We start from the raw sequence: 17,930 nt of genomic DNA on the forward strand, positions 1-17,930 counted from the left end.
CTGCCACAGGTGCAGCAGAGGGGGTAACAAGCTCACCACTGGTTTGTCATTCCTCATCCCCTGAGCCCCCTTCTACGACACGGTCTGCAATGTTTTCCTCTCCTTCAGCCTGTGGGAAGGGCAGGGGCCCAACGCTTGAGGCTTGGAGAAGTTAAATTTAGCAAAGGACAACATCCCCTCTGCAGCACCGTGCCCAGTTCAATCACGCCCATGTCCTTTCATCCAGCCTGACCCCAGCTGCATCTCAGGCCTGAGACCCTGCAAATACGGAAACGCTGCTCTTGACAGCTCAGAGTCCAAGTGTTCCATTTCCTCCTGGAGGCCGGACATGGGGCTCTGATTGCTTTGCCAGGAAGAAACGGACAGTTGTGCATACACAGATGTGGTGGGTACGGAACATGTGGCTGTGGGTTTGGGGGGAGAAGGGGACAGCTACTGGCTGGAAACAGCCAGGGGAGGGGAGCTCACCCCCAGGAAAGGCTCAAGGATTGTGAGAGGTGGCAGCTGCTGTCCACAATACCCAGGTGACAGTGGCTCCACAGAGACCATCAGCTCCAAACCACTCATTTCACAGCCAGCAAGACTAAGACCCAGAAGAGGGAAGGAGCTGGCCCATGCAGACATATTCTCCAGTGGGGAGGAGAGAAGTGAGAATCAGGTCTCAGTTTCTCAACAGTCTCCCCAACTTATTTACCCATCCACACAGCTGTGGGGAGAGGGGGGTTAAAACAAATCAGACCACACTACTCCCGTGCTTAAAACCTGCAATGGCTTTCACTGACTCAGAATAAGATCTACAGTCCTCACCTCGGCACGCAAAGCCCTACAGGATCTGCCCTGCCCCCACTATGACACCCTCAAACTCTCTCCATCACTCACTCTGCTCTGGCCACGCCAGTCTCCCTTCTTCTCTCAAATGAGCTAAGCTTGCTCCCAGCTCAGGGCTTCTGCCCTTTCTCACCTTGGTCCAGACCACCCTCCCCAAGATCATCCCATTCCAACCCACCAAGGCCATCCCACCCTTGGGTTGCCAGATACAAAATAAACCCCAGGATGCCCAGGTGAATGCTCATTTCAGACACATATTTTTTTAGTATAAGTATGTCTCAAATATTCCATAAGACATGGTTCCACTAAAAAATTATTTGATGTTTACCTGAAATTCCAATTTCCCTGGGTGTCCTTTGTTTTCATTTGCTAAATCTAGCAGCCCTGGCCCTGACCTCCCGATTGAAAGCAACCTCAGGCAGAGTCACTCTTTACCACATCTGCATTTTATGTTCTTCACAGTCTGCACTGGCATCTGAAATGACCTCATTTGTTAAATTACCCTCTGTTTCTACCACCTACGAGCTGCGTGGCAGCAGGGAGCAAGTCTGTCTTACTTAGTACAGCATCCCCAGGGTCTAGTGCAGAGCCTGGCACACAGGAGATGCTTACTATGTATTTCAGGAGACCTCATCACATAAGACAGTAAAAAACACAGACTCTACAGCCTGACTGTGTCAGCTCAAATCCTGGCTCTGATGCTTCCTAGCTCTGTAAGCTTGCCCTATAACTTAATCTCTCTAGGCCTTGGTTTCCTCATCTGTAAAATGGGTACAATAATAGTAACCACCTTTAAAGAGTGTTGTGAAGTTTTAATGAATGCATATCTGTAAGGCACAGAGAACAGGACCCAGCACAAAGAAAATGTCCACTCAGTGCTAGTTTATGATAAACTCAGTAGTTAGTGGTTGGGTTTTGGGGAAAGGGGGTGAGGGACTCTTCCCCCATCTGATCAGTTAGGTGACACTAGCAGGCTGGACTGTGGGCCAGGGCCCCTTCCTCTCCTGGAGAGCCTGTCTGCAAGAGCTCTGTTCCCAATTAGCATCTCACCAGCCCAGATGCTGCCATGGCCATGGGAAAATGTTTCCAAGCAGGGAGTAAATGGAGTAAACAAGCCTGGGAAGGAGAGTGGACCCAGCACCTCTTTCTTTTGGGGCTGCAGTGGATGCCATGGTGCACTCCTCAAATGCCTGTCACAGAGACAGAGACACCCCTTACCCCAGGTGCTGGGAGTGCTGGCTGACAATGACCCTCAGCTAAGGCCCTCTCCTAGAGCTGCCTTCAGCCTAAGAGGGCCACCTGTCTGAGGCAGTACACCCACTCCTGAGGACAGCCCACTGGGCAACAAGGGTGCAAAGGCCTTGCCCACTTGCTGCAATTGTGCATAATCTGAAGAGCTATCCTAGTTCCAGAGTTCCTTCCAGATGGGACTATCAGTGGCTGGGGTGGAGCCTCTGCAACCTCTCCTTTAGCTGCTTCCAAGGGCCCACCTGTGTGCAAATCGCCAGCTTCCAGAAACCCAACCTACAGAGGTGTGGCCTTTAAAACTCCTGAGACAGACTGACTCAACCTATCCTCCGTGAGCAGGCAGGAAGAGGCATGATAATTTTAATTTTTAATTAAAAAGATGATTTTAAATTAAAAAACACTGTATCACACACTGAGAACGCTGGCTCCTTTTTCAATAGGTCCAGTTAGCTCAAGGAGGGTCTTAGCTGGTGTGATGTAAGCAGCCTCAGGCTGAAAGGCTCAAGTAGTTAAGAGTTTCTAGATAGAATGCGGTAATACCGTTTGGTTTCTACTGCATTTATTTTGACAATTACCTTCTATTTATAGCACTCATTTTCTATTTTCAATGATGATGCAAATTTCTCTTTTCAAATAAGTTCACTGAAGTTTTGTTAAGTGAATCAATTTTTTTTTTTTTTGAGACGGAGTCTCACACTGTTGCAGGGGCTGGTGTGCAGTGGCACAATCTCGACTCACTGCAACCTCTGCCTCCCGGGTTCAAACGATAAGTGAATCAATTGTTTAAAGCATTAAACAAATAATAATACAAAGAATACTCAGATATAGCAAAAATTACAAACTTAGCGTGTGAGCTGAACTGAAGAACACTGGCTTAGCCCTTAGGATGGCCTAAAGCCCACTTCTGCGGCTGGCACAGTCGTGACCTTGAGCTTAACCTTTCTCTCAGTTTGCTTGCATGTCCAGAGGGCAAGTGAGCTTGGGGATCGATTTTTTTTTATTTTATTTTTTGTTTTGTTTTATTTGTTTTCAGACAATGTCTCACCCTGTCACCCAGGCTGGAGTGCAGCGGCATGATCTCAACTCACTGCAGCCTCAACCTCTTGGGCTCAAGCGATCCTCCCACCTCAGCCTCTCAAGTACCTAGAACTACAGGTGCACATTACCATGCCCGGCTAAGGGGCTGGACTATTTCTGATGCAGAGACAGAGCAGTGAACATGACAGAGTCCCTGTCCTCATGTTGTTTATATTCTAGGGAGAGACAGACAATAAGCAAAAAGGGGCAAAAGATCCGATGTGTCAAAGGGCGATGCGGACTGTTCTGTTGAGAATGACAGAGTAGGGGAGGGGCGCGGAAGGGCAGGAGTGCAGCAACTTAAACAGGAGGGCATGGAGGCCTTTGCGGAGAAGATGGCATTTCCAAAAAGCTTTCAAGGCAAGAAGGGAGAGAGCCGCAGGGATGTCTGAGGGAACTGGTCCAGCAGAGGAAGCGGCCTGGGGTGAGAATGGGCTTGCCATGTTCTGGAACAGCGAGGAGACCTGTGCGGCTAGAGCCAGGGGAGCGAGTTCCGAGGAATGAACAGGGCCTGGCGGGGTGTGGGGATTTTATTCCAATGAGGCAGGAACCTTTGGAGGGTGCTGGGAGAGAGGTTGAAGACACCTGACTGATGTTTCCAGCAGGTCTCTCTGTTGGCTCAGGGGAGAACCAATCTCCAAAATACTTCATCTCTGTCAAAGCCTCCGACATTCATCCTTGTGCCCGGGCATCACAGCAGCTTTGCGAGGCTGGAAGGACGGGAGCCCCCGCAGGGGGGCTCATGATAAATCGCCTGGAATGGGGCTCAGTGATCCCAGGTCTGGGCACCCTGCACAAAGTCACACTCCAGAGAAGACTGGGAGGTGCCAGAAAGCGCTGGATCACGTGAACAGATGCGCACGTTACCCAAGTGAGAAACAATTCCTGAGCACTTATTATGTGCCAGGTTCTACCAACGTCATTCATTCTCTCAACCACCCTAGAACGTGAGTTTTGTGATACCCACTTTACAGATGAGAAAACTGAGGCACAGAGAGGTAAGGTCATTCTCCCAGGATCCCAGAGCAAGGAAGTAGCAGAGCTAGGATGCAAAGTCGAGTAGCTGGGCTCTAAAATGCTTGATCTCCCAGGCCCAGGGTGGATGCCAGGAAGGCCCCAGCACAGAAAAACTTCCCACAAAGGCCTAAACATCCACCCTCCACATGTCATGACTCTGATGGTAAGTGCAGCCTTCACCAGGTGCCTAGTTTGATGAGGCTACATGAGGAGGGTCCCAGGTAGCAGAAGAGAGGACACGGAAAAGAGGTTGCTTCATGCACACTGAACTCCCCGTCCCCAGCCCCCCAGCCCTCCGCTGCATCTCTGAGCAAGTCAGGAATCCTGCAGAAAGAGAGAGGTGAGAATAGCCCCGCTGTGTCCTCAGGGTCCAGGGCTCCTCACTGACAAGCGAGTTAAACCCACTTCCCCACAGCCTCTGGGGCTCAGGCAGAGAAGCCAAAGGAATGAGGGGGGCCAGGGCTTTTGGCAAACTGGACAGTGCACCTTGAGGACCCTTTCTCCCACTTTTGCTAAGTACAGACAATCCTACCCAAGCTCGGATCATGACATCACAGCCAGCCCCAAGCCCACCCCCTCCAGGAAGCAGGCCAGAGTAACACTCACAGCTGACACGCGGCATTAGCTCGGTGCTGAGCCAGGTCATTCATCCTCATGACAGCCCCCTGCAGCAGGAATTGTTGTTACCCCCACTTTATAGAGTTGGAGACTGAGGCCCTGAGAGGTGAAAGGACTTGCCCAAGGTCACTGGGCTAGCGAGCAGTAGAACAGGGATTTGAACGTTGGCTGTTGGCTCCAGAGAAAAAGCACTTCCTGTCTCCTCTGAACCCAAAGGGCAGACTGTCCCTCCCATCCTTTTCATTTTCCTATTCAAACACCTTTACTGCACACTGTGGCCACTTGCCCCTTCTCACCATCTCCACTGCTACCATGCTGGTCCGAGGCACCGTCATCTCACTTGGTGGGGTAACCTCTTAGATGTCTCCCGGCTTCCAGTTCTCCCTCCACAGCTACTCCCCCTCACAGCAGCCAAAGGGCCTGTGGACCACTTCCCTCCTCTGCTCAATGCCCTCCGCTAGCACCCAGCCCACCTGCGCCCCATTGTGCTCTTATTTGTCCAATTCCAAAGATGGAGAAGCATCTGCTATGTGAATAGGAAGATAACGTCAACATTTATTGAGCACTTACTGTGCCAGGAGCTGCACTGAGCAGGCTCCTTGTATTATCTTGCTTAATCCTCACAATGTCCTGGATTTATCCCGTTTATGGGTAAAAGGACAATGAGGCACAGACAAGATCAGTCAACTTGCTGAGAGGACCACAGTTCATGAGTGGCTCAGCAGCCTGGCCAGAAGCTCTCCTTGCCCTCACTTTCATGTAGAGAGTGGCTGGCCCTTGGCTGAATGACTGCATCTTGGGGTAGTCTGCACGTCTGATCGCACATGAGACTTGCCCCCCATTGCCCTCCGAGGGCAAAGTCACACAGCTCCATCATCTTAGGCTCTGGCCACTCAGATGTGATCCCTTGGAGAAGTGAGTTAGTGATGATGATGATGATGATGATGATGATGATGACGACGATAGTTAACAGTGGCCGAGTGCTGATACACCAAAGTTTCTCCACCTTGGCACCACTGACATTTGAGGTCAGATGATTCTCTGTTGTCGGGGCTGTCATGTGCATTATAGGATGTTTGGTGGCATCCCTGGCCTCTACCTACTAGAAACCAGTAGCACTCTAGAGCTGGGACAACCAAAAATGTGTCTGGACATTGCCCATTGTCCCCTGGGGGCCAGAATCACCCCAGCTGAGAAGCTCTGCTCTACGCTCTCTACCCGATTGCTTTACCTCTGAGTCTGGCCATCAACCTTAGGAGGTAGACAGAATTGTCCCTACTTTGCAATTACAGGAGGAAATAGAGGCTCAGAGAGGCAAAGGAGTTTGGCTCACATCTCATGCCCGTGAGGCTAGCTTGGGTTCTTCTGTCTGTGAGGGGGGTCCCAGGTAGTACAGAAAAAGAGGGTATGGAAAAGCAGTTGCCTTCCTTCTTCCAGCCTACCACCCACAATTCCAAATGCGTTAGTAATCTTGCAGGAAGAGAGAGGCTATTGCAACAAGCGTCAGCCTCTCTGACCAACAGCCCATCGGGGCACCCCAGGATCAGACACCCTTACTGTCCAGTGGGTGCCTGAGCCGGGACTCAAACCCAGGTCTGTCTGATGCCAAGTCCATCTCTTCTTGGCCACTAGCTACCTCTGATGGTCACTGTGGCAGAGGGGCCCCGCCAGGCCAGGAGGTCACAGGACTCCAGGACACATGCATTCAGTGAGGGCCCACCCTCTACGTGGAGCTGAGGGAAAGGAGAGTCACTAAAAATGCCCACAGCCTGCTGGGCCTGACCTACTTCCCATAGTTCCAGGGATGCAGACTGGGCCCACCTGCCCACCTTGCTACCCCATCTCCCAGACAGGCCTACAGAGGAAGCTGGGGCAGGGACCCAGGGAGAAGCCCACTTCTCAAAAACTAGAGTCCACCAGGGGCAGTGGCATAGTACTCACGAATTTTAAGAAAACATTCCCAAGTTCATGCTGAGACTGCGGCTCCGGGTGTAAACAATACTCCAAGGCGGCCAAGAAATCCTTATGAACTTCCAGGATGTCTTCGATGTTCGAGAACAGGACCTGTGAGGAAAAGAGAGGCCAGAGGACAGCGTTAAGGCTCGGAGGGAGAGCAAAGCCAAGCACTGAAAAAATACAAAACTCGGTGCGGGTGACATTGTAGTCAAAGAAGAACTCTCAAACACCAGAACTGGTTTACCACTAATAGAAATCTTTGTAATAACAGAAATATTACCAATATTTATTTACTATAATCGGAATTAGTGACTAATCCTGTGTTAAGAACTTTATACGCATTCATAGAATCCAATCCTCACTGTAAATCTGTGAGATAGAAACTATTGTTATGCCCAATTTACAGATGAAGAACCAAGGCTCAGATAAAATAATATTCTCAAGGTCAAAGTCTTGCAAGCAGCTCCACATTTAGTATGCAGACATTCATCACAGTCAGACACAACTGCTGTGTCCAGCTACAGGACGATGTTGAAATTACAAGTATATTTCCATGCACTCATTAAAATGACGTGGTAGAAGAAAACACAATAAGGAAGGAGGTTAGAAATACACTGTCTAAACTCTCACAAACAATATATGAGATACCCTGTTTCCCCCACATCAATCTAAAAGTGTAAAACACTAATACAATTTGACCCAGCAATCCTACATTTTAGAATTTAACCTTCTGATCAGTTGTTCCCAACAAGGGGCAATTTTACCCACCACCCCGCCACACACACACACAGGATATGCGGCAATTGTCAAGGGACATTTTTGGTTATCACAAATTGGGAGGAAAAGGGGTGTTTCGTAGACAGAGGCCAGGGATGCTGTTAACCCTTCCTGCAATGTACAGGACAGACCCCACAATGAGCAATTATTATTATTACTTTGCCTCTCTTGAGTCTTTTATGATTGTATTTTTAAAATTATTATTATTTTCTTTTTTAGAGACGGACTCTCGCTCTGTCGCCCAGGCTGGAGTGTGAAGTACAGTGGCACAAACTTGGCTCAGTGCAACCTCCGTCTCCAGGGTTCAAGCAATTCTCCTGCCTCAGCCTCCTGAGTAGCTGGGAATACAGATGCATGCCGCCATGCCCGGCTAACTTTTTTTGTATTTTAGTAGAGACAGGGTTTCACCGTGTTGCCCAGGCTGGTTTCGAACTCCTGAGCTCAGGCAATCTGCCTGCCTCAGCCTCCCAAAGTGCTAGGATTACAGGCGTGAGCCACCTCGCCTGGCCCTCATGATTGTATGTTTTTTTAAGAATAGTTGTTAACAGCCAAAAACTGGAAATAACTAAAATATCCATCCACAGGAGAATGGGTAAGTAAACTGTGTTGCATTCATACAATGGAACACCACACAGCAATGAAAAAGAGTGAACCACAGCTACACACAACATCACGGGCAAATCCCAGAGGCAGGCAGGGACATGAAAGAGCTCACTTTAATGTAAATTTCAAGAACAGGCAAAACCAATCCATGGTACTAGGAACCAGGGATTACCTTTAGGGAGGGAGGACTGACTGAGGGGGACCCAGAGTGGGCAGTTGGGGCTGGGAAATGCTCTCTGCCTTCATTTGCTTTCATGGTACACTGGTGCATTCGTACGTAGACACGCACTGCATTCAGCACTAAGGTTTGCACCCTTTACCATATGAGACTTCTACCTCACTAAAAAAAAAAGGTAATTTTTTATAAACTGTAATAAGTCACAGCTTAAAATTATAATAAATAATTTGTAAACTATAACAAACAGTGTAATAAATAAGTGGAATAAACAGGAGGTGCTCAGCCATATTTGCTGAATGAATGAGTGAATAAATGAATGCAGGCATAGAGTTTAGATCCCAGTGCGTGAACACACACACACACACACACACACACACACACACACACACACACCCCACCCCACCCCCAGGACGAGCCATGCAGAGACCTTGAGCAAGTCCTTGACATCTCTAAGACTCAGCTTTCTTATGCAAATAATTCGGTGTAGAGTTGTCAACATGCAAGGCCACCGTCCAGATTAATCAGGGCGTTTGGGGGGAATGTCTTCTATGACCGAGTCCTTTGTGTGCTGTAAATACTGGGCACCTTGGACACCAGGACCCTCAGAGCCCCGAGGCCTGAAAGGCAGCTCAGAGAGTGAGGTCACACAGAAAGCCAGGCCTGGAGAGCCAGGCTGGGGCTGAGCCATGCACACAGAAGGCCTATTGATCTCCTCCTCAAACTCCCCAGAGCCATGGCCAAGGCCAAACTGGACCCAATTACTCATCAGCCCTGCCTGGACACTGGATGCCCAGGGCAGGAGCGGGGGTCGGGACTGCCAGGAGAGGGACTGGAGGTGCCAGGCTCCCGGGGGCACTTGGGAGAGGGTTTTCCACTGGCTCCAAGCCAGAGGGCCTGACACGAGGAGCCCGGAAGACTGGGGGGTCACACTGAGCACAGAGGGAAAGTCTTGGGTTGGAAAGTGGGGCCCGGGGCTAAAAATTCCTGCTGACATCCACCAAGCACAGCTTGCTCACAGGACAAGAGGCCTCCAGGGGCTGAAGGGAGCAAGCTGGGGCAGGGCAAAGCTGGTGGCCAGCAGCCAGCGGGTGATGCGTCTCCCCCTGCATGCACACCCTCTGAGCATCGCACGGGAAGAGCAAGGCACAAAGCAACACAGATGCTCTAGAACAGGGACCAGCCCCAGCGTCCACACCTTGACATTCTCCTCCGTGAGGCCCTTCTCCACTGAGTCGGCCACGTTCTGCCGGATGCGATGCAGGAATGCCTGGAGGAGAGAAGCAGAGAGAGGTGAGTGTCCGCGTCTCCAGCTCTCCCATGGACGGCCCTACAGAAGGCTCTCAAGTTCAAATGCCAACTAGGATCTGGGAGGTACCACGAGTCCAGGGACACAGGCAGAGGACGAGGAAAAACGTGCTCTGCTTACACCTTAAACACACTGGAGCAGCCCTCACTCCCACACGGTCACCAGGGGTGTACTGTGCACCTACGACGCCAGGCCCTGCACTGGGCCCTGAAGATACAGCAGAGAAAATCTCAAAGCCCCTGCCCTCGAGGAACCTTTGGCCCAAAAAGATACACACCTGCTTCCTCACCCAGGGGCGCCTCTCAGACTCTAATTCATTTCCCCTTTCAATTTTTTTTTTACTTTGCTTTACAATTTAACCTCTGAGTAATAACACAGTCACATGGCTCAAAAGTCAAAAATATAAAATGGCAAAAACACAGAAAGTCTCTCTCCTTACCCCAGCCCCAAACCATCTAGTCCCTCCCCAACCCCTACAGGAACCCCAGCTACTAGTTTCTTGGGTATTCTTCCAAAAAATCTATGCAAAAACAAACACACACACATACACATCTATTCCTTTTTTTTTTTTAACCTCTTTACACACCAAAAGATAGCAACGTATACTGGATGATCCGCACCTGGATTTTCTACTTAATATAGCTCAGAGATCCTTCCAGATCATCTCACAAGAAGCTTCCTTGCAGATGCCAGGAATGTACTGTTTGAATGGACCATGGTCCTTCTACCACCCTTTCAGGGGCTTGGAACAGACAAATCACGTCTCTCCTCTGTAAGACGCAGCAGATGAGTGTGACGACACCAGGGCAGGAGTGACAGGGGCTGCGGCAGCCGAGGGTGCACCATTCATGTGGGGTCACGTGGGGAGGCCGCAGGCCCAGGACCACCAGAGGTTCGGATTTGGGTGTTGTTGTGGTTTTTAATGAAGCCAGAAATTAGATTTTTTTTTTCAAAAGAAAAGTCTCCCAGTTTTGAAGTGTTGGTGAAAAAGCCCTCTGTTATTGCAAGGAACTGGATTTTAGGGGTTGTGCGTAAAAGTGGGGAGACCAGGGCAGTAGGGTGCAATGGTGCCAACAAGAGATGACGGTGGCCTGGCACCAGGTGGTGTGGGTAGAAAAGTGGCAGAAAGAAGAGCTGCCGAGGGGTCACACGTATGGGCTGAGAGAGTCACAGGGATAAATGTTGGGGAAAGGAGAGACAGCAGAGTCAGCACCTAAGGGAGACCGAGGCCCAGCACCCACAGCCACCTCCGCCTGGTTTGCCTGAACTCCAGGATGTGGGATCTGGCTGTAGGCTAACCTGGAAGCAGCCACATGGAGACCCCTGGGAAAAGGAATTCATGGTGCTGTCATAGCCACAGGGCCACGGGGAGCTGTGGGGCCTATCAGTCACCTGCCCTGCCAAGACGGATGACAGATTGGGGGTCCACACGGGGGCTGCTACAGGTGAGCACATGGTCTCCCTGTCACAGAGCCCAGGTGCAGGCTGATTAAGACATGGGCTGCAGGGGCCTGTCTCATCTCACCACGCTTGTCTAGGGAGATCTCTGAGTGCAAGAGAGATGGCGGGGACAGCCCAAGATAGTGCTGGGGTCAGGGGAAGCAGAGCAGGTAAGCAGAGAGGAGGCTAGCCCTCTGCACAAGGCTGTCAGATCCTTTCCATCACCCAGAGACACGACACGTCCATGCCTGCCCCCGGGAGCCCGGCCACCTGCCCAGACTCAAGCCTCTTGGGAGGGGGCGCAATGACAGTCCACATGGCGAGTCACAGAGGAAGGCAAGACACAGGAAGCAGCTTCGTCTCTGTCCACACAGAGTGCAGAGCCATCTCAGCCAGTCTTGGGGCTTTAACCCATTTATGCCTAGTGTTCCATTACTGCAACACTAAGCTTGTGGGAGTTACTTATATCCTACTCTTCAAAGTCATTGCCAAGGTCTGATTTTTTATTTAAAAAAAAAATTGCAACCTCCAGCATAAATGGGTTAAATCCCCTTTTTTTATGACCCCCATGTTTATATCCCCAGCCTGGACTTCTCCCCTGAAACCCCCAGACTCTTATCTCCAGCTGCAGATTCAGTGTCTCCACCTGGATGTCCAAACTCAGCCTGTCCAACACTTAATTAATGACCTTTCCCAAACTCACACCGAGCTCTTCCCCACTTAATTAATGGTACCTCTGTCTTTCAAGGGCTCTAGCCAAAACCCACTAGCCGTCCTCAGCCCCTCTCCTCTGACACTCCATTTCCAATACATCAGCAAATGTTACCAGCTTTACCTGAATACTACAACCACTGGTCCCCATCTCCACAGCCACCCCCCCCCCACCCAGTCCAAGCCATCATCACCTCCTGCCTGGACTAACACAGCCATTTCCCTCCTGGTCCCCTTCACCCTCCCAAAAGTCTGTTCTCTACACACACAGCCAGGGAGATCCCTTTAAATATGTACAGGAGATCAGTCAATCCATGCCTTTAAAATCTCCATGGCTTCCCACTGCACTTAAAATCCAAATCCTTCCATGGTCCCCATGATCTTGTCCTTGTTAACCTCTCTGATCTCATCTTCCAGTACTTCATCCTCCCACACACCTCAGTATAAATAATCTTCAGCCACACTCTCATTCTAGATTCTATCCACCTGCCAAATACACTCCTGCCTCAGGACCTTTGCATATGCTGTTCCTGCTTGCAAGATGTTCTCCCCGATTCTGCCCTGAGCAGCCTCCTCATCCATCCAGCCTTAGTTCAAATGTCACCTCCGCCAAGAGGCCCTCCTCTTCTTAATGCAAACTCCTATCTTCCCATCTTGCGTTAGGAGCTCATTTGACAGATGAGGAAACTGAGGTTAAGCAATCTATACAAGCTCCTAAGGGAAAGGCCAGGATAAGCAGGGATCATGGCTGGGATGAAACCATAACCCCCAATCCAACAACAGAGGCCAGGTTTGGAAACTGGTGAGTTTGAGTTTCAACCATGGGTCCTTCCTGCTGTGTGACCTCAGGAAAGTGCACTAGCCTCTCTAAGTCTTCATTTACTCTTCCCAGTGGAATCATAGGAATACAGCACCTTTTAGAATGTCATGGGATAAAGTGAATGGAAGCTCCCTGAAGGCAGGGACCCTGCCTGTCTTGTTCACAGCTACGTCTTCAGGGCCAAATGTAGTGCTCAGCAAATAGCAGGTGCTTGAAAATCAAAGGAAGGTTTGGAATGTGCCTGGCACAGTGCCTGACCCATGCCGGAGACCTCGACTCAGGCTCCTTGGAAGTCTGTGGATCCTGTTTTTGAAACGACAATGAGCGGAGGGGACAGGGACTGGGGTTCCTAGAGGATGTTTTAACAGGGCCTGGGATACTGACAGGAAGTCAAGCTCCAGCCTCCCCAGACTAGAGGGAGACAAAGGCAGCCTCACCCAGCACAGCCAGGGAGGGCAGGAAGCTGGGAGTGCCACACTCCGCTGGCCTAGATTGGGGCTTCCTGTCCTGGTTTCTTCACACGAGCTCTGCCACCGCTATTGTGCTGCAACAATGGGAGGCTCGGGCCACCCACTGAGGAACTGCAAACAAGCCGGTGTGAAGGCCACAATGGGCAGCTCGTGACCCGGAAAGAATGGGCAGCAGAGGCTCTGGGCCCAGCCCTCCTGCTGCCCAAGGCACGACTGGCTTTTCCAGGCAGCACGGCGTCCCCTGCACTGGCAGGATGGTGAAAGGGACCCTCCAGGGCGACTCTTCCTTTGTCCAAGGCTTGACAGCTTTGAAACACTCAGGTCAAAAGCAGCTCTCATCTCCGAAGCCTCCCTTAGACACAATACTGTTCTCAGGATTTCCAGGGCTGCCTGAGAAACTCCTCCAGCCTCGGAAGCTTTGCCCATGCCTGGACCACTTGTCCTCACATCTGCCCAAGTCCTCCTCTTCATTTTATGAATATGATGATGAAATACGTCAGGGATACAGAAAAGAATAGAGAGAAACAACAAACACCCACAAACTCATCACTACCCAGCTTTGGCAAATCTTAACACTACACCGAATTTGCTTGAAACCATTTGCAAAAAGGAATTCAACAAGTCTGGGGGAGGCACAGACTGGAAACGGGATGAGGAGGCTCTCGGGGGTGCTGGAAATGTTCTATATCTTGATCTGAGCAGTGGAGACACAGGTCGCTGCATATGCAAAGCCCCAGCAGTATGCACTCGAGATTAGTTCAGTTTACCCACAGTACCATGCAAATATCAAACCTCCATGTATTAAATAGAAAAGGCAGAAAGGAATCATTACAGAGAGAGGTGAGCCACTGGGCACCTTCTCTCCCTGCAAGGTACTTGGAGCTGGTGCTCCTCATTCCCACGCATGCCTCTGCCCACTTACCAAGCTGTGTGCATCTATAAGCAAGAGAGAATATTGTTTTGCATGTTCACAACATTTTTATAAGTAGCATGCTTTCAGCAACTTGATTTTCTCACTCAACATCATGTCTTCCACATTTACCCATGTTGATATGTACACCGGGCAACATCTGCTATCCAGACCCCACCCTTACCCCACACCACATCGAGCTGCCAGCACCTGCATCTCTTGGCCTGAAGACCCCGCTCTCATGTGCAGGGCAGGCCAGAGGTGCTGAAGAAGTAAGACTGCCTGGGAGCAGCCCTCAGTGATGGCCAGCAGGACCTGGCATGAAAAGACAGATGAGGAAACTGAGGCACTCGATGGACACTATCTCCCCGAGTGCCTTGATGGATTCAGCTCCGGTGGCCCCCATGGTAACCCGCTTGATGACACACTTTTCTTGGCTGCCTTCTCCTCCCTGCCTCACTCCCCCACTCTCCTATTGATGCTTCCTGGGGTGACCTCCCAAGTATGCTATTTGCCCTTGAATCAGTCTCGGGTCATGTTCTTTGGGGAATCCACAATAAGACAGACCTCAGGTTGTTCATTTCATTGCTTACTAGTCAAAATTACAGCATGAAGTAACCATTGCCATGCTGCAGACACTTGTTTCAAACATCCTTACTGTAAACAATGGCGCTCAGGTGTAAGTTCTTTCAGCTGTATACTCACGTCGACTGGGGTATGGGTATACAAGTTCCTCTAGGTGATGCACATGTTTCCTCGAGCCCAGGCGTTCAAGTTCCTCTAAATATATATCCAGGTCTTCTGGGGCATAAGAGAAGGACCAGAGAGACTATTTACTCAGCTCCCGGCCTGAGTGTTTCCAGGGTCCCCAGAGCTCTAGACTGAGCAGGAAGCCACATCATAATTGATTAGTGATGTCTGCCATGGATGTGGCAGGGAGAGGGTTAGAAGGATGATGAGTTTGCCATCTCCAACAAGCTCCCACTTAATGGAGATACCAAGAGTATGAGACACCGGTCTGAGGTCAAACAGCAAACTGGTGAGAAAACACAGATTAGAACCAGGTCTCCCGATGCCAGGCCAGGTCTCACCTGTCACCCTAACCTGAGCCCAGTGGTTCTCAACTTGGGGGTGATTTTGCCCCCTAGAAGACATGTGCCAATGTCTAGAGACATTTTGGGTTGTCACAACTGAGGACAGGGGTGCTCCTGGCATCTAGTGTGTAGAGGCCAGGGATGCTGCGAAACACCCTACAGTGCACAGGACAATCCCACAAAGACACAGCTGACCGCAAACAACAGTGACAAGGTCAAGAAATCCTTGCCTTAGAAAAGGCTCTAATTAAAACCTAGAAAAAAATCCAACCTCTTCCACCGCCCAAATACTGTCTAATGCGGGCTCTTCTCACCCCACTGGCTCAGCTGCAGGTACACTGGTCTCCTTTTTGTTTCTTGAACACACCAGGCCCCCAGCATCCAGGCCTTCGCACGTGCTGTTCTTTGCCTACAGAGCTTTTCCCAAGACATTCAATTGGCAGGAGAGGTCCCTCCTCTCACAGGCCACCCCTGGACCCATATAAGAGAGGATCTCACCCACTACATAGCCACCTGAACCCTGTTACCCTTCACAGACGTCTCCGCTATTGGCTGTGCTCTTATCAATTAAGTATGGATAGGTTTGATCATTCAGTATCATCTCCCTCACTAAAGTATCAGCTCCCTCAGGGCAGAAGACAATTTCCTTGGCCATCTACGCAGCGCCTGGGACAGAGGCTGGCACACAGCAGGTGCTCAAGAGAGACTGGTATGTGGAGAAAGGATGGGAGAGACAGGGAGAAACTGAGAACAGGCTCCAGAAAGTAAGCTGATATCGAGCTGGGAGAGGCAACTAGAATAAGAACACCTTTTTAACTCACTAACTACACCTTTAGGCCTCATTATGTGCAGGTGCTGCTCTAGGTGTTTTAATCCTCAAACTCGAGGAGGCAGGCATTGTTATTACTATGTCCATTCTACAGAAGAGCCTAAGGCCCAGCGCAGTAAAGACCTTATTTAAAGCCACACGGCTGGTAAGTGAAGGAGCTGGGCCTTAAACCCAGACAGTCTCCATCATGCGCCATCAGTGAGTGACTGTGGACAATGAACCGCATCAGCCTTTAAAACAGGTAGCAGCTGCCCTTAGGGGTGCCCCTGGGGAGCTGCCATCTGCCTGGAACCCATGGCTGCTGTTGCCTGGGGAGGATAAATCTCTCCCTGGAGATAAAAAGGACAGAAAGAGGCCTTGAAGTCACTCCCTGAGACTGATGCTGGCAACCTGATCTGCTTGGGGAGGGGGCCCGACTGCCCCCAAGGACACCTCTGCCGTGGCTGGGGTGACCTCACCAGACATATGGTGAAACTTGAGAGGGCCAGGGTATGGGCTGGGAGCAAAGGGAAGAGATGAGTGGGGGTGGGTGGGGGGAGCTCCAGAACACAGCCAAGACAAAAGGGGGTGCCCTGAGGACCCCATCCCCAACATGATCTGGGTGGCGGGGAGTCGGAAGCACAGTGTCATGGAACAGCAAGGGCCTTGGAATCTGAGCGATGATAATAAAATCGCTATAACAGCAGAAGGGGGCTTACACAGCCTGCTGCAAGCCGCCCCACATAGCCCAGAGTCTGGGGAGCTCCCCAATTGCCCAATGACCCCTTCAAATGCCCAAATCCTATGCTCCATCCATCCAAGTTCTGGGTATTTATCCTACAGGGGAAAATAAATCTCATATGTGGCATGAAGCTTTACCTTCAATATCTGATTTATAATTCCATCACTGGGGGTTTAGTTAAATAAATTACCATCCAGCTCAACAAGGAATGATCATGCTAAAAATAGTTTGCAGAAGTCTATTTAATAACATGGAAAAGGACTGTTGATGTATCCTTAACTAGGAAAAAAAATCAAGTTACAAACAAGTACGTAAAATATAATCTCACTGTTGGTTAAATTCTCTCTCCCTAGGCATAGAAAAATGAAGTATGGAAGGAAATACCCATACTACAAGAAACTATGTAGGAATGTGGCCAAAATTACTAGCTGTCCCCCAATATCATTCTCTGCTTTTCCTTTAGAAACAGAACTCCAGATTTAAAAATAAGGACTGTATTTCCCAGCATCCCTTGCAGCTAGGTGTGGGCATGCAACTAAGTTCAGGTCAGTACAGCATACATGGCATATTATGTACAAAATCTTCAAAGTATCCTTGTGGGTTGGGGGAGGAATGGGTAGGGATTCTCTTCTGCTATTCCCTTTTCCTACTGATTGGATTGCAAATGCGATGCCTGGAAGTGAAGCAGACATCTTATACCATGAGGTAGAAGCCACGTGTTGGGGAAAACAGAGCAGCATTCAGTAGGCACTTATGTTCCTAGTGATGGTACAGCCAACATATCCGCCCTGGGTCACCTATAATTACAGAATAAGGAAATAAACTTTCATCACATTTAAGACACTGTTATTTGGGTTTTATCACAAGCCACTGAACCTAATCCTAACTGACAGAGGGGCATTCTAAAGAATTTCCATTTTCTTCTTTCTTCATTTATTTCCCTTTCCAGATTTCTACAACGAACATGCTACTTTTTAAGCAAAAGTCATTTTTAACATAAATGCATGTTTTTATTTTTCTGGATGGGAGGGGTACTAAACACACAGGCTCTCTCTCGCCCACCCCATCACCTGCCCCAATCATCAGGACCCCTGGCTTCTGTCTTCTCCTCCTTGGACATGTGTATCCCTGTGCAGGGAAGGCAATGCCCGCCAGTGGGGAACAGAGCAGCGGCAAGGCAAATATGAGATGGAAAGGTTTACCTTCTGCAGAAGAGCCTCTGAGCTGCCGAACAGCCCTCCTTCTCTGAGTCAACTCTGGAAACCTGGGGACTCCCACAAGCTGGCCTGGAGCTTCCACAGCCTGGGCCAGAACACAAGAATGTCCA

The 17,930-nt window shown here is 49.9% G+C and overlaps 1 protein-coding gene across 2 annotated transcripts in view; it reads right to left on the bottom strand.

The window, feature by feature from the left end:
* The window catches only part of PREX1 (phosphatidylinositol-3,4,5-trisphosphate dependent Rac exchange factor 1), a 204,426-nt gene that overhangs the window by 113,542 nt on the left and 72,954 nt on the right, over nucleotides 1-17,930 (bottom strand). For both annotated transcript variants that reach the window (XM_016938084.4, XM_016938085.4), the window contains exons 2-3: nucleotides 9,498-9,569; nucleotides 6,730-6,852 (exon numbers count right to left, since the gene is read on the bottom strand). In XM_016938084.4, coding sequence (XP_016793573.2) covers nucleotides 6,730-6,852; nucleotides 9,498-9,569 — 195 coding nt within the window. The remainder of the gene's footprint in view (nucleotides 1-6,729; nucleotides 6,853-9,497; nucleotides 9,570-17,930) is intronic.

The sequence above is a fragment of the Pan troglodytes genome, chromosome 21, assembly GCF_028858775.2.
Source record: "Pan troglodytes isolate AG18354 chromosome 21, NHGRI_mPanTro3-v2.0_pri, whole genome shotgun sequence".
Taxonomy (NCBI): Eukaryota; Metazoa; Chordata; class Mammalia; order Primates; family Hominidae; genus Pan; species Pan troglodytes.